The 15,205-nt window shown below is 41.1% G+C and overlaps 1 protein-coding gene across 2 annotated transcripts in view; it reads right to left on the bottom strand.

The window, feature by feature from the left end:
* Positions 1 to 398: 398 nt before the first annotated feature.
* The window catches only part of naa25 (N-alpha-acetyltransferase 25, NatB auxiliary subunit), a 33,847-nt gene continuing 19,040 nt past the window's right edge, over positions 399 to 15,205 (bottom strand). For both annotated transcript variants that reach the window (XM_039780171.1, XM_039780172.1), the window contains 10 exons: positions 14,595 to 14,694; positions 13,664 to 13,815; positions 13,442 to 13,567; positions 10,579 to 10,822; positions 8,170 to 8,293; positions 7,038 to 7,103; positions 6,857 to 6,954; positions 6,660 to 6,770; positions 4,935 to 5,075; positions 399 to 3,006 (listed from right to left, as the gene is read on the bottom strand). In XM_039780171.1, coding sequence (XP_039636105.1) covers positions 2,884 to 3,006; positions 4,935 to 5,075; positions 6,660 to 6,770; positions 6,857 to 6,954; positions 7,038 to 7,103; positions 8,170 to 8,293; positions 10,579 to 10,822; positions 13,442 to 13,567; positions 13,664 to 13,815; positions 14,595 to 14,694 — 1,285 coding nt within the window. In that variant the 3' untranslated portion in view covers positions 399 to 2,883. The remainder of the gene's footprint in view (positions 3,007 to 4,934; positions 5,076 to 6,659; positions 6,771 to 6,856; positions 6,955 to 7,037; positions 7,104 to 8,169; positions 8,294 to 10,578; positions 10,823 to 13,441; positions 13,568 to 13,663; positions 13,816 to 14,594; positions 14,695 to 15,205) is intronic.

Here is a 15,205-nt window from a genome sequence, read left to right as displayed (position 1 = left end):
TAAATGTTCTTCCTTAAAATACAGGGGGCGTAAGTAAGTACACCCCTACATTTCTTTTTAACACAAGTTATAATGCTCACCTAGCTGCTAGCATGGCATGCCCTCATACTCTGCTTCTGACTGGCTAGTAGTCCTTACCTAGCTACTGAGCATGTGCAACTCCCAACAAAGATGGAACAGAAGTGAGAGGTCTCACTCTGTAGCTAAAACAGAGAGCTCAACACACAGGGTGAAAAGAGGAGCTGCAGCAATGTGCAGTACAACAAAAATATGGTGTTTTTTGAAAATTAAACCATGTAAACCTATTCTAATATAACCTCTAAACACAATTATGAACCTGAAAATGAGCGTAATATGAGCACTTTAAAAATAAAAAAAGACTTTGCACAACCAAGTTCTCACATTTACTTTTTATTTTAAAAAAGCTTTGACATTCCAGTGTTTCTGTTTTCCATTTTCTAACAAAAGAGGGTGGTGAGATGACACTCCAGATTGTCAACCATCATTCTGAACCTCAACAACAACAACAACAACAACACGTAGTCAGATCACAAACATCTTCTCTCCAGCCTCGGATCCATTCAGACAGATTGGGCTCAAGTGTTGAAAAGAAGAAGAAGAAAAAAAAGGCATTTATTAGCAGATGTGTATACGATTGTAACAGATTAACAGGAAGGGGAGGGTTCACAATTCACATTGCTCTGCCAAATTCCTAATAAAATAGTAAAACAAAACCAAAAATCCAACTGCACACTACCTGCAGTCGTCCATCAGTGCTTCTGGGCGATACCTGTAAACTACATCTGCTAGAGCTGCAAAGATTAATCGCTTAGTTCTCAACTATTCAATTAATCACCAACTATTGATAATCGATTAACTGGTTTGAGACACAAAATTCTCTGATGTCAGCTTGTTAAATGTGAATATTGTCCTAGTTTCTTCTCTCCTCTGGGACAGTAAACTGAATATCTTTGAGTTGTGGACAAAAACAAGACATTATGAGGACGTCGTCTTGGGCTTTTGAGAAACACTGATCGAGACTTTTCACCATTTTTCTGACATTTTATAGACCAAACCAACTCATCCATTCATCCAGAAAATAACCCACAGATTAATCGACGATTAAAATAACCGCTAGTTGGAGCCCTACCGGCCTCGATCTCTCGGTTATGTAGAAGATGCTCATTTTTCTGAGAAGATGCTGAAGCTGATGAAACTGTTTTGGTTCATTAGACTTTTCTTTTTTTGGGGGAAGGGGAGGGGGGGGGGGCTTAAACAGGAATGACAAAAAAAAAAAAAAAAAAAAAACAGGACAAATGTTATGGCATCTACTGCAGCTGCTTTTAAAAACACACACCAATGTCCTTTCACACTCAACTCTGAAAATGCTGCCTCAGCGCTTTTTTTATTTACAATTAGGTCCAATGGTTGTCTGGGAAACACACCTGTGTCTGGGTCTGAGTCGTTCAAATGACGGAGAGGAAATCCACCAGAATATAATAACTCTACCGAGCTGCATCGCCGCTCAATGTAACAGTCTGTACTATCAGACGTCAGAAGGTCAAAGTGAGACAAAAAACACCTCTTAAAATGTTCTGGTCTTGGATTGAACAAGAACACATACTGTATTCCAAAACATGCATTCTAGCAAATTAGATTCATTTCTGCACTTTGTTATCGTGATTTCCTTGCATTTCCTACTGAAGCTTTTAGCTAGAAAGACTGTCCATGCCTGCAGTGATACATCGTGGATGACTGGTGAAGAAAAACGTTCTCGGTGAAGACAATCACGCGTGGTCTCTTAAATAATTGTAATCAGACCAGTCTTATAGGATTCTGATTATTTGAGCTATGCATGGTGGGTGGGGGGGGGGTATGAACCAGATTCCACAGTGGACATGTTTACAAGCACCACTTCTACTGGGGTTAAAAAGAATAAGAAAAGGCAGACTTAAAAAAAAATAAAGTCCTTTAACTGATCCCCGCCACTGCTCTTTATAATGCTGCAACTACAGAGGGGGATCCACTTTCAAAGCAACACACAAGATACACAAAGCAAAAGAAGAAGAAGAAGAAGACATGACTGTGATCGGAAACTTCAGTGTGCAGGTGGCCAGGTGTCCATATTTCCAAAGAGTGCTTCAGTTCAATGCAAAATTGTGCCCGCTTGCTCTTGACGGAGAGAAACAGCTGGAAAAGCAGCACGTTGACATACCTTTCCTTACTTAGTGTTAACAGTCCAAGGCATGTGTGTTACTTTGATTGTTCTCACCAGAAAAAAAACTAAGTAAAGGAATAAAAAGAGGAAACGTAACGGACAAACAGAATAGTGGTTTATTGTGTCTTATATTCTCATTCAGTCCAGGAGAGTTGTGGTAGTTGCTCTTTACTATGTACAATAATTTATTAGATTAGTTCATCTAAAAACTGCTTATTCCTTTTTTTTTTTTTCTTTTCTAATTTGCTCGGTTTCTTTTTAAAGGAGCGTGACTATTTGTCCTCATTTTGACTTATAACTGCTGTATAAATTCATGAGTTTACTTACAAGCTTGTGTGCTATAAGAGTTGCAAATGTCCCAGTGGTGTGTGTGTGTGTGTGTGTGTGTGTGTGTGTGTGTGTGTGTGTGTGTGTGTGTGTGTGTGTGTGTGTGTGTGGGGGGTTGTGTTTGTGCGTGGAAGTAAAAGAAAATCCGGATTGGAGATCTCACAAACGCTGAGTGGAGAAATACGCAGGGAAGGAAGGAGGTCAGTGACGACTGTGCGCTCGGGCGGGATGTAGGAGGCGGAGGTTAGCTGTTGGGCCGACAGATGGTGGTCTGAGGGGGGGAGGGGAGCCGATGGTGGGGGTAAAGTCATCTGTATTTTGGGGGTGTGGGATGGTGTTCAGATCTTGAGGTTCTTTATAGTTTCTGCTCTCTTCTTGAGCAGATCTCCCACCTCCTGTAGGGAGCGCAGGTAACTGCTCTGCACCTTGTCCATAGCAGCCTTCATAAATGACGCTTCCTCCTGAAACACACACACACACACACACACACACACACACACAAAGACACACACACACACACACAATCAGCTGATCGTGCACGCTGAAAACTGCAGGTCAGGACTTTTCGGTTAGTAGGCCCCGTCACATAACACATTTTGCTCGACGATGAAACCAGAAACGATTGCGATAAACGATAATATTGTCGTTCTGAGACCACTTTAATCTAATATGATAATGGCATAATAATAATAATAATAATAATAATAATAATAATAACGTTGGTACGCCTTTTCAAAGATCAATCCACTTTTATTTCTAAAAGAATATTTAACACTGGAATTGGAAGACATTTTAAATATCCACAATAAATGAACAAAACAACCAAAAACAATAAATAAAGTGGACTCTCAGTCTCTGTTAACAAAAAAATGCACCGGAATAAACACCAAACACAATCAAAAACAATTAATAAAATGGAAATATTACGATAATTTTGATTTAAAAATTATTGAGCTCATTTTTATTCATCATGCGATTAATTGATTTATTGCATATTGCGACAGGCCTATCGGTTAGGGCTGCACAATATCTCTTTATCGTTATTGCGATATCAACTGGCGCAATATAGATATTGCGAAAGGTTGCGACATATCGCACTAGACACGAGATCTTTTGTTAGTTGAAAGAAAATATCAGTAGAGAAGTACACTTTAAAGTGTAACTGTCGTTCTTTTTTAGTGGAGCCTGTTATTGACAATTCAATGTTCAATTTGTTCAATAAAAGAATGTTAAAAATGATTTCCTTTTATTCCTTTTAAATTCAACAAGCGATTTGTTCTATTGTAGAAGAATCCTGAAAGCAGCAGAAATGCAGAACTGAGTACGTTTTAATATCTGTTAATTTATTGCAGGTAATATCGTTCAACGTTATCGCATATCACATTATTTTTTGGGCATTTTAGGCCTCTATTGTGAGAGGACAGCTAAAGACATGAAAGTGGAGATGACATGCAGCAAAGGGCCGCAGGTCAGAGTCAAACCCGGGCCAGCTGCGTCGAGGAGTAAACCTCCGCACATGAGCGCCGGCTCGACCAACAGAGCCATCCGGGCGCAGATATCACATATTTTCCTCGTATCGTGCAGCCCTATTTTCGGTTAGACGCTGCCATTTTTAAGTAATTGTTCATTACTTCAGGCCGATTTATGCTTCTGCGCTAAATCGATGCCGTGGGTACGTGGAGATAGCGACCCTACGGCGGACCCTTCACCGTTAGCGGATGGATACGCCGAACCCAGCCCGTTGGGACCCGACGGTACCCGACGGGCTGGGCCGGGTTCGGGCAGATATTTAGAAATGATGTTCGGGCTCGGTCACAGCAGTGCGATAAGGCATTGAACATTTTAAATTTAGAACAGCTTGTTATGTAGGTGCGCGCCTGTGGTAACGCGCGCTTGTTGCCCCGTGTGCGCTGATGCCTCATCTGTTGACATTTCCGAATGCCGACTACAGTTGCTTAATAAAAGCTTTCCACGCTAATGGGTCATTAGTATGAGAAAAAAAAAAAAGTGTCGGGCTCGGACAGAAATATCTTAACGCCTGTCGGGCTCGGGCCGGGTTCGTCAGCCGTTCTTTCGGACGCGGGCCGGGCTCGGACAGAAAAATGCGACCCGATCCGCATTCTCTTCACCGTAGCCTGAAAAATGTAACTACACGTCGCGGCGATGCACGTTGTTCGGTCGTGGCTTGGTAGCGTTGCATTTCCCCCGACTCATTCTGCTCCGTTTTCCTTTTCTTGATTTGATCCAATGCTTCAATGAAATCTAAATTAAATCAGTGAGGAGCTTCCATTTACCTTTGTGTTGTTTCTCTTTGAATAAAAAAGGAAATGCGTGGATACAAATAATGACCGGAGGGAAAGCAAAACTGTTCCTGTGTCGGCACGCTCACCTCTGTGGGACCTTCCAAGCTTAAACCGGCCAGTTTAAGGGCCGTCACGCCAGTCTCTTGCCCCTTTATATGGTCCAAAGCCTGCGTGAGCAGGTCCTGCAAGCTCGCCGTCAGCTCCTGGAAGCCACACACCACCGCTGGCTGCAGGAGACACACATCAGCAGCCATCAGGTCAGCCAGGGAACTACACATTACTGGGTTTCTCTTTTCTTTTTTTTTGATAAATTTTTTTAATTGAAAAAAAAAGGCACAAGATTAACAACATAACACATCAGATTTATCCCTCTCTTTCTCTTTTTTCAGCCCCCTTAATACCTTAAAGGAATACGCCACCGTTTGTTGAAATAGTTCTTATCACGGTCTCCCCTGGCTGTAGATAGGTGGGCCAACGCATTTTTTGTCTCAGTGCAAGTAATTAGGTTGTTTTTTTTGTCTTTTGTTGGCTCACTGTTACTCACAACATGCTAACCAGCAACACAGGATTCCATTCACTATGCTAAGCTAACTAGCGGTGGCGCTGCCGGTGTTTTACCGGACTTAAACGATGCATGCACAAAAAATGCGCTGGCCCCCCTATCTACAGCTAGAGGAGACCGTGATAAGATCCATTTCAACACACACACACACACACACACACACACACACACACACACACACACACACACACACACACACACACACACACACACACACACACACACACACACACACACACACACACACACACACACACACACACCAAAAAGTGTACCTCCATCACCCTTCCCGCGTCGCCCCCACCCCAGATCTCTCCCCACAAAAACAAAAGACGATCACGCTGCACCCTTTCTTTAATCAAAGTGTAATTTCTGAGTTTGTCATAGACGTAGGGCTGGGCAATATCGCGATATTTTATCGACATCGATGTACGAGGCTAGATATCGTCTTAGATTTTGGATATTGTAGTATCGTGATATGACACAAGTGTTGTCTTTTCCTGGTTTTAAAGGCTGCATTACAGTGAAGTGATGTACACGTTCTGACCTTACCAGACTTACCTGCGGTTTATTTACTAGTGATTATTGATCAAAAATCTAATTGTGTAAAGCTCGAAAAAAATTGAGTACTCACTTCAACATTCAAATGCAAGGTTTCAGAAAGGATGGGGACCTTTTTTTTTTTTTTTAAACTCATTCCAGGCTTTATCAAGCACAGTTTAATGGAATTACAGTATATAAATATATAAATAAGTTTTTTATTTGTATTTATTCCTTTCATATAACCTGTCAAATGACCAATGAACAACTTTGCACTTTGTTATACTGAAAACTAAATAAAAAAAGATTTTAATTTAAAAACTCTCATTGTGTTAATATTTTGTGAAAGCACCAATAGTCAACCCTACTATATCGATGCATTTGGTCAAAAACATTATGATATTTGATTGTCTCCATATCGCCCAGCAAACTTCTGAGCACTCCCAGACTTTTTTTCTTCTTAACCCTTGTGTGGTCAAAACAAGGGTTAATACAGCACCTTAGTGCTTGTTTATACAGCATTTTGGTCAGCTTAAACAGTGTTTAAATGTGCTCTAGAAACAAACCTTACTTACTTAACAAGAGACAGGGTTTAAGAGAGCAATTCTCAACAAAATAAACAGAAGTACATAACCCTTAACAAGGGCTAAGATGCATGCATGGATGTTTAAGAGGAGGATTAAAAAAAAAAGGGGGGAGGAAACTGTACCAGAGCTGTGTTTGTATCCTTTTTCTTCTTCTTCTTCTTCTGTAGACTAGTCTTGAGTGGTCGGAGGATCTTGGCACAGTGACTAGCCATCCACAAGACTATGCTCACCGTCTGTGCAGAGTAATATCAGCGTGTTAAACACATCAGATCCAGAACACAAGCAGGCAGGACACCGTGTGCCAGCGGAGATGTCTCACCTCAACAAAGAAGATTAGGTTTTCTAATAAGGAGGGCTGGGTTTTTAATTTGCTGTCTTTCATTTCCAATACATCTCCTTTGCATTTATTCAGTATTTCTGTGCAGAGAGAGAAGAAAACAAGAAGCATGTCAGACACAGGATGAACGTCTGCAGAGTTGGAGATCCAGCTGCTGACTCACCTTGAAGCTGAACTACTAATGATATGAAGCCGTTACAGATCTGGGTTTGAAGCTCGGACGACTCATCTAAGAGGGGCAAAAAGAAAGCAAGGCGAGAGGTGAGAGTAAAGGCATTAGGCAACAGCACTGATAGGGCTCAACCATTCGTCGTTTTCAAACCGAAATCCAGATTTGAAAGAATGCTTGTCGCGAAGACCGCGATTAATCGAATGTGCAATATTTAGTTGAATGTTTGGTGTAACATTTGATTTAACATTTTTTTATTCCTCTTTTTATTATTTTATGTACTGTTTTTTAAAGAATAAATGATGGAATAGTGTTATATATCACAAATTGTTTACAGAAATGTCCTATTTCCATTTCCTATTACTTTATTTAACATGATGGTAGAAGGTGTATGCATACATGCATACATACATACATACATACATACATACTGAACTGAGGCATATCATGAATTTTAGTTTACAGGAAATAACTGATATTTGTTTATTGGAATTGTTTTTTTATTATTATAACTTTTGTGATATCCGTGTTTGGCTGTTCAATATATATACATCATATGTTCTCATCCCTGCATAAGAACATAGAGTAGTTTTGATGGTGTCTCATGTTATAATGCTCCAGGACATGTTTTATCTGTTACACAATGGATATTGAACTTTGGATACAAAGCATTTGTGTGTGTGTGTGTGTGTGTGTGTGTGTGTGTGTGTGTGTGTGTGTGTGTGTGTGTGTGTGTGTGTGTGTGTGTGTGTGTGTGTGTATTGCAGCCCTCTGTGTAGTGTGCAGTGTTTCCTCTATGTAGATTTTGTAGTGGCAGCCCGCCATCGCAAAATTTCTGCCGCCACGGTATCAGAAATAGGGCAGACGCACAATGTAGTCGCGGCTGCCGCTCACAATGCAATTTAACAACAAGTCAAACTATTCAGAGGTTATTTACCTCCACATGCGGTTATGTTGATGGAGTTTATTGTCAAAACATTCTCTTTCTTCCGTTCACTGGTGTGTAATAACAACAGAGTGTAAATTGTAATTTCCCGATTAGGGATCAATAAAGAGTACACATTAAATTCTAGGTTGTTTCCCTAAATCATTCAGCCCTAATTGTTGATCTGCCATCTCTTCTTACCGAGTGAGACGGTCTCCAGCTCCTGCAGGTGGACCGACAGCTGGAGGGCTGCAGCCTGGCACTGACAGCTCCCACTGGACAGAGCGGGGGCCAGGCGGGTGGAGGGGGGGCCCAGGAATGGATACTGCAGTACAACAAAAAACATCATTACAGCAACGTCTAGGGCTGCAACTAACGATTCTTTTTCATTGGCGATTAATCTGTCAATTATTTCCTTGAATAAATGGATTAGATGTTTGGTTTGAAAAATGTGGATCAGTGTTTCCCAAAATCCAAGAGGACGTCCTCAAATGTCTCGTTTTGTCCACAACTCAAAGATATTCCGTTTACGGTCACTGAGGGGAGAAGAAACTAGAACAATATTCACATTTAACAGGCTGGAATTGGAGTATTTTAACTTTTCTTTCTTTAACCCTGCTGTTATCCTTAAATGTACTAACATCTGTTATCCTTGGGGTCAATTTGACCCCAGGACTTGAAACCTCCAGAAAATGTTGGTAATTAAAAAACTTTTACCAAATTATTATGTTGATTGTTGAATTGGCAACTGGAAAATGTTGACAGCTAATCATGTTAATTTTATGTTTACCCAGTTGTCCCCATTAAATTAGGAAAATTCATTCAATATGAAGCAAAAAACTGATGTCAAGCACTTTTTTAGAGATGTTAAACATTGAATAGGATCAAATTGACCCCAAGGATAACAGGAGGGTTAAAAAATGACTGACCGATTGAATGGATCTGTAACCTTCTCTGTCCCGATTTCAAATGTGGACAAATCCCTGTGAATGTGTGAAGTGTAACCGTTTCTCGGTCAATCATCCCTTGTTTCTTTCCTCGCTCTCTTTTCTGTCTCCTTTATTTTCTCTTGATATTATTGAGTAATTATGTATGAGACGGATGTCAGTTGGTGTTAATGTTTGTACGTGCGGAGAGTGAATCAGCAAAATTGATTTTTACTTATCTTTCACAAACATGTACTTCCTGTAGGACTGGGTATCGTTAAAAAAAGAAAAAACGTTCAATACCGGTGCCGATACCAATACCGGGACTTTGATACCGGTTCCTAAACGATACCTTTTTCAATACCGATTTTATAAAAGCAAAAATATTTTTTTTTTTCTTTTTTTAAATTGACTGTAATTCTGAGTTACAGTACTTAGTATAATTTAACAAGATAAAGAATATTGAATTGGATTTTTTCCAGACAAAACATTATTAGGTCTTGGTAGAAGCATGCTGCGTGCTTATTGGCTCACTGACGCTGATGAGATTTACTCCTTTAGGTGTTGAAATTGGGTTTTGAATGACAAGGCATTTTTAGATACTCAATACTTGTTAGGGCTTTGACTTTTGCCCAAAAATCATAGTCGAAGTTAGTTTGTATATTAGTATTCGAATATTTATTAATAATATTTTGACCATTAAATGCCTTCAGTTTAAAAAAAAATTAAAAGTCAGACCCTGGATTAAACACAAACAGTATGCTTTCGACAGTAAGTTCGGAGCTTTCACCGTAGCCTACGTAAGTGGTCTGATGTTTATACTCGTGTGCTGGTGTGTGCGTCGAGCCAGTGTGTGTGGGCGGTGTTGCCAACTTAGCGATTTTTTTTTTCTCACAAAAGCGACTAGCGACAAATGTGGCGACTTTCTGTAGAAAAGACGGCGACTTTCTGTAAAATAAAAAAGAGTCGCCAGTATTGTCCAGCGAGCACGCCATGTTTTTCTCTCCTGTGGCCGCCGAAACAGTCCCCTCTCTCTTCTGTTGAGTGACTGAGGAGCAGCCCCCTCTGTGCTCTCTCCTCATGTGCAGCAGCACTGAGCAGGTAGGAAGGAAGGAAGGGGAGAAGGGACAGGGTGCGGCGCCGGTGTAGGTAGGAGAGACAGCGGAACGTGATGGGAGAAAGACGCCGCTGAGCTGGCCTGGCCCTGGTCTGGCCCTGGCCTGGCCCTGGCCTGGCCCTGGCCTGGTCTGGCCCTGGCCTGGCCCTGGCCCTGGCCCTGGCCCTGGCCCTGGCCTGGCCTGGTCTGGTCCTGGCCTGGCCCGGCCCTGGGCCAGCCTGCTTTCTTTGAGAATTAGGGGGGAATTCACCGCTACCGAGCCACGGCCGAGAGACGTGCGTCGCCACGACGTGTAGTTACATTTTGAAATGTGTGAAAAAGCCTCGGAATCTGAACTGAAAACAACGTTTAAAAGCAAACGCATAAAAATAATGCCCATAACAGGTTCGAATATTAAGGGCTGGCTAATATTCGTTCGAATATCTTTTTTTTTTATATATATATATATTCGAATGATTTTCGAATAACGAAGTTCGGAGTCAAAGCCCTAATACTTGTATTTTCGTTCGGTGCCTGAATAGTATTCAATTCGGTACCCAGCCCCAACTCCCTGTGTGTTAAACGTACCTGTATGCGTTTCTCTGTGATCTGAGCGGCAGTCTGCAGGGTCTGGTTGAGCTGGGAGAGCAGGCCGCTGAGGACCGAGCTCTTGTCTCCGACTCCGTTCTCGTGGACCGTCTCGGAGTTCTGTTGCGACGGCGTGTGTCCCGGCGCGGCCAAGGAGGCGAGGAGGCGAAGCGTCAGAGAGCGTAACCTCAGCCAGACGGACTCCTCCTCCAGAGACCGTCGCCGGTGCTCGGCGGTTAACTCTCTGAGGGAGGAAGAGGCACACGGGTTGATTATCGCTCATTTCATTTTTTTTCAACAAAAAGTAGGATGACAATTATTTGTTGGCGACCTTTTTTTTTTCACAACGAAAATGGGATTAAAATTAAAATTAAATAAAAAGGTGACCTTTGAAAACAAATTAACTGTTGTGAAAATGTTTAACAATGTTTTTCAAGAATACAAAACAAAAATGATTATGTGAGACGGACTTAATCACGGTTATAATGCAGACGTATTCAACGATCTGCCTTCATCTGTGGAATCGCACAGTGTTTGCTCCCGATTGGCAAAATATCTCTTCTTCAGAAGTTGATTTAGCTGCTCGACCGGTTGCACTAAAGAGCAGCATCTTGCATTTCAGTAACATCATGTCTGTCAGTAATGTAAGCTAATGCTACCAGTTAGCTAACATTACATAAACAGATGAATGGACTAAACGCATCCATAATCCCACTAAAATCAGACAAGACTGGCAACAAAACAGCTGGGAAGGGGGGAAAAAACAAAACACAAAAACAGGCAAGTCAGCATTCATTTAAAGGGAAGCTAACGTTAAAGGTAACATCGGCTGTGGGTGTAAAGTTAATGTAATCTTTTACGTTTAGTATCAGAGAAGGAATAATGTGGGCTGTCAAGGGTTTAAATCTTCACCCAGGGTACCCCCAGGATTCTCCAAAGTAAATTTAAGACTTTTTAGTACCTTTTAATACCACCTAGGATGAAATTTAATGCCAACTTCACATCTATATAATGGAAAAAATCTCTTGAATTTAACAAAACATTTTTGTATTCCAATAACATCAAATATTTGTCACACTCACAGTTCTTATGCTGGGAAACTAAAAATACAAAATAAATGTTACCCACACAAAATATTTATTTGACTTAAGGGCATTTATTTAAGGACAAGAAAAAGTTGAAGACCTTTGTAAACGAAATGTAATACTTTTAAAAAGGCATTATTTTTGGAATTTAGAATTCAAGTCTTTTTTTTAAATACTTTTAAGACCCTGCGGGTACCCTGTCTAGGGTTGGGTATCGTTTGGTTTTTTTTTGATTCCGGTGCTAAATCGATACTTTTAAAACGGTGCCGGTGCCTAAACGGTGCCTGAACCGGTACTTTTCAATAAAGTTAAAAAAAAAAAAAAGAAGATGAAAAAAAATAAGGGTAGTAAACAACAGTCAGTGACTTGTTTATTGCTAAGGCCATGGTCAAAATTAAAGATTTAATAATAATGTAATAACAATAACAATAACTTATTTCACCAGTAAATTGCTGTTGAACCCCAGATGGGAAAAGGGTATTTTACAATTACTGTGAATGCACCACGAGGCTACCTGTTTTAAGTGAACGCACCGTCTGTGTTGTTTAATTCCGACCATATAAACATAGTACTACTAGTACTACTAGTACTACTACTGTATATCTAACGGCAGCAGCTGCTGCGCTGCAGAGCAGACTGTTACATCGCGCTGTTGAAGTCCTCCACAGTGAAATACAGTCACACTTTACACTGTTTAACGTTAGCTGTCAGCATTTTACCGGTGTTTAATCCAGCTGCTAGCTAAAGGTAGGCTAACGTTACATGCTGTCAGGTGTAGTGTAAAGTCAAGCACCGAAATGAGGCACCGAAACTTTCGTTCTTATTCGGTCTCGTTACTACCGTTTACGTCGGCACCGGTTCCCTATTGGCACCGAGTTTCGGTACCCAACCCTAACCCTGTCACCTACGAACAGTTTTGCATTAATGTTTTAGCTGCTTGTCTCAAACTAAATACAGACAGTGAAACAGTATTTCAGGAAACGAGTGAGTGAAGAAGCAAGTTGACGGTGGGTGACAGGTTCTGTTCAAACGGTTTGGAAATAACTGGGTTTTACTGACGAAGGGGAGTCGGTTGTAGGCGCTGAACATTTTTCATATGATGGACTTTGACCGGAGCTCCAATGAGCTTTGAGAGTGTAGCCAGCGGCAGAGGGCTACCGCTTGTGCTGCGATTAAAGATGCTAAATGTCTTCAGGTATCGTCGACTAAAACACAAAACAATCAAATAGACTAAAATATGACTAAAAACCAATGTACACTTGCTGTTTAAAGACTCAGACAACAACAGAGTTTCTGCAGGTTTCGCCAGGTCACAATTAAGACTTTTTAAGACCATTATGAATGAAATTTAAGAGCTTTATCACAACATCAACTAAGCCCTAAATTCAGTTCAAGAAAGTATCGGTAAAGAATAAAATCTGCTTTATGTACAATCCGAAAGAGACTTGCACCAATAACACGGAAGCTGATTGGCTGCAATATAAGTTGCATGTTGGTCTCATTTGTAGTTGTAATACAGTGAAATTACATTTGGACTAGCGAAAGATAGAACCAACAACACCACGGAAAAAAAAAGAAAAGAGCATTAGAGGCGTTGCATGGACGTAGGAAAATTAAGACATGTTCAAAAGGATTTAAGATCTAGAATACAAAATTTATTTAAGACCCCACGGAAACCCTGTACATCTAAATCAAAATCAGGTGCCAACACTTGACACTTACTTTGGATACGAGGACCAAAAGCGCCTCTTTTCTGAAAAAAACAAACATACACATACCTGTCTTTAGGGTCCCAGCTGGTAAAAACGGTTAGGTCTCGGTTGTCCCTCATGTTATCCCAGGGGATGTCATCCTCCTCTGGAGACAAAGACATGGCCTTCACACTCTCGTCCAGACTCAACACACTGGAAGACAAATTGGAAAAAACGATAACACATCATCTAAATGAAGAACTCCACAGCTCTATAATTCAGGGCTTAATGTTTGGAGTATATTCTCACATATCGGCCTCGAGGAACAGGTCCAGCAGCATCCTCTCAGTGCGGACCTGGGCAAAGTGCAGCGACTGGTTCAACCGGTTCCTGAGAGCGATGAACTCTGGGATTTTCTCAAAAGCTCCGTACTTATACGCCTGGATGATATACTCTGAGGTCTGGCGGGCGGGACGAGAGAAGGAGAGATAAACGACATAAAAACACACGTGACCCCCGATTTCAAAAGTGTCCGAAATTAAAGGAACACGCCGACTTATTGGGAATTTAGCTTATTCACCGTAACCCCCAGAGTTAGACAAGTCCATACATACCCTTCTCATCTCCGTGCGTGCTGTAAAGCTGTCTGACGGCTCCAGCGGCATCAGCCAATAACAGAACAGGCAGGTGAATGGTTCCAGTAATCCTACTGCTCCGAGTGCAAAATAACTCAACATATTCCTTATTTACATGTTGTGATTTGTAGATACAGCGTGTACAAAAACAACGTAACATGAGACACAGCCATCTTCTAACCGGAACAAACCGGGAACTATATTCTGCAGGGAAGAATATAGTACTTGGGCGGAGTGATATGCTCGCAGCAAGCCTGTCTGAGAATATAGTTCCCGGTTTGTTTACGGTTAGAAGATGGCGTGTCTCATGTTGTTGTCTTTTGTACACGCTTGTGACTCTTACAAATCACAACATGTAAATAGGAACATGTTGGTGTTATTTTGTCACTTTTGTCACAATTGGGAGCAGTAGGCTAGTTGGAACCAGTTACCTGCAGGATCTGTGCTGGGCTAAGCTAATGCTGGAGCAGTCAGACAGCGTTACAGCACGCACGGAGATGAGAAGGGTATGTATGGACTTGTCTAACTCTGGGGGTTACGGTGAATAAGCTAAATTCCCAATAAGTCGGCATGTTCCTTTAAGCGGCAAGGCGGGATGGACTTACATCTTTCTGGTTAGAGTGGAAAAACCTGAGGGAGAAATTACAGGACTGGGAGGCTGCAGCAAACTGACCCAATGACTCAGCGTAGCGTGTTAACAGAAACCTGGAAATTAAAAAGAAAACAACTTTTTTTTACACTTAAATCTCTTGCTGATGATATAACACTGGCCTGGGCTTGTATTTATCAAACATCCCAAAGAAGGACATCGGTTATAGCCGGCCAAAAACTCTTAATTTCACAAAAAACAACTTAGATGGTTTAGTCACCTATATTATTTGCCTATACACACACACACATCATCTTATACATCATCAATAACGCTCTGTCATAATCTGAGTACTTTCTGAGACGCTTTATAAATACAGATGCATTTAAAAAAAAAGGTAACTGCATTTGTACTAGGGATGCACCGAGCCGATTTTTCAGTCCTGATACCGATGCCTGGGCTTTGTGTATCTGTCGATACCCGATACCGATCTGATAGCATTGTTGAATTAATAATACACTGTTTACCTTCCACCTTATACCTTCCTTCCACCATGTGGGAGAGACTAAAAGGCACCACACTTTCCTAACTAAACATTACTTACATAACTAAAACAAAATAACATAG

The sequence above is a fragment of the Perca fluviatilis genome, chromosome 17 (genome assembly GCF_010015445.1).
Source record: "Perca fluviatilis chromosome 17, GENO_Pfluv_1.0, whole genome shotgun sequence".
Classification (NCBI taxonomy): Eukaryota; Metazoa; Chordata; class Actinopteri; order Perciformes; family Percidae; genus Perca; species Perca fluviatilis.
This window is presented reverse-complemented; position numbering and strand designations above follow the sequence as displayed.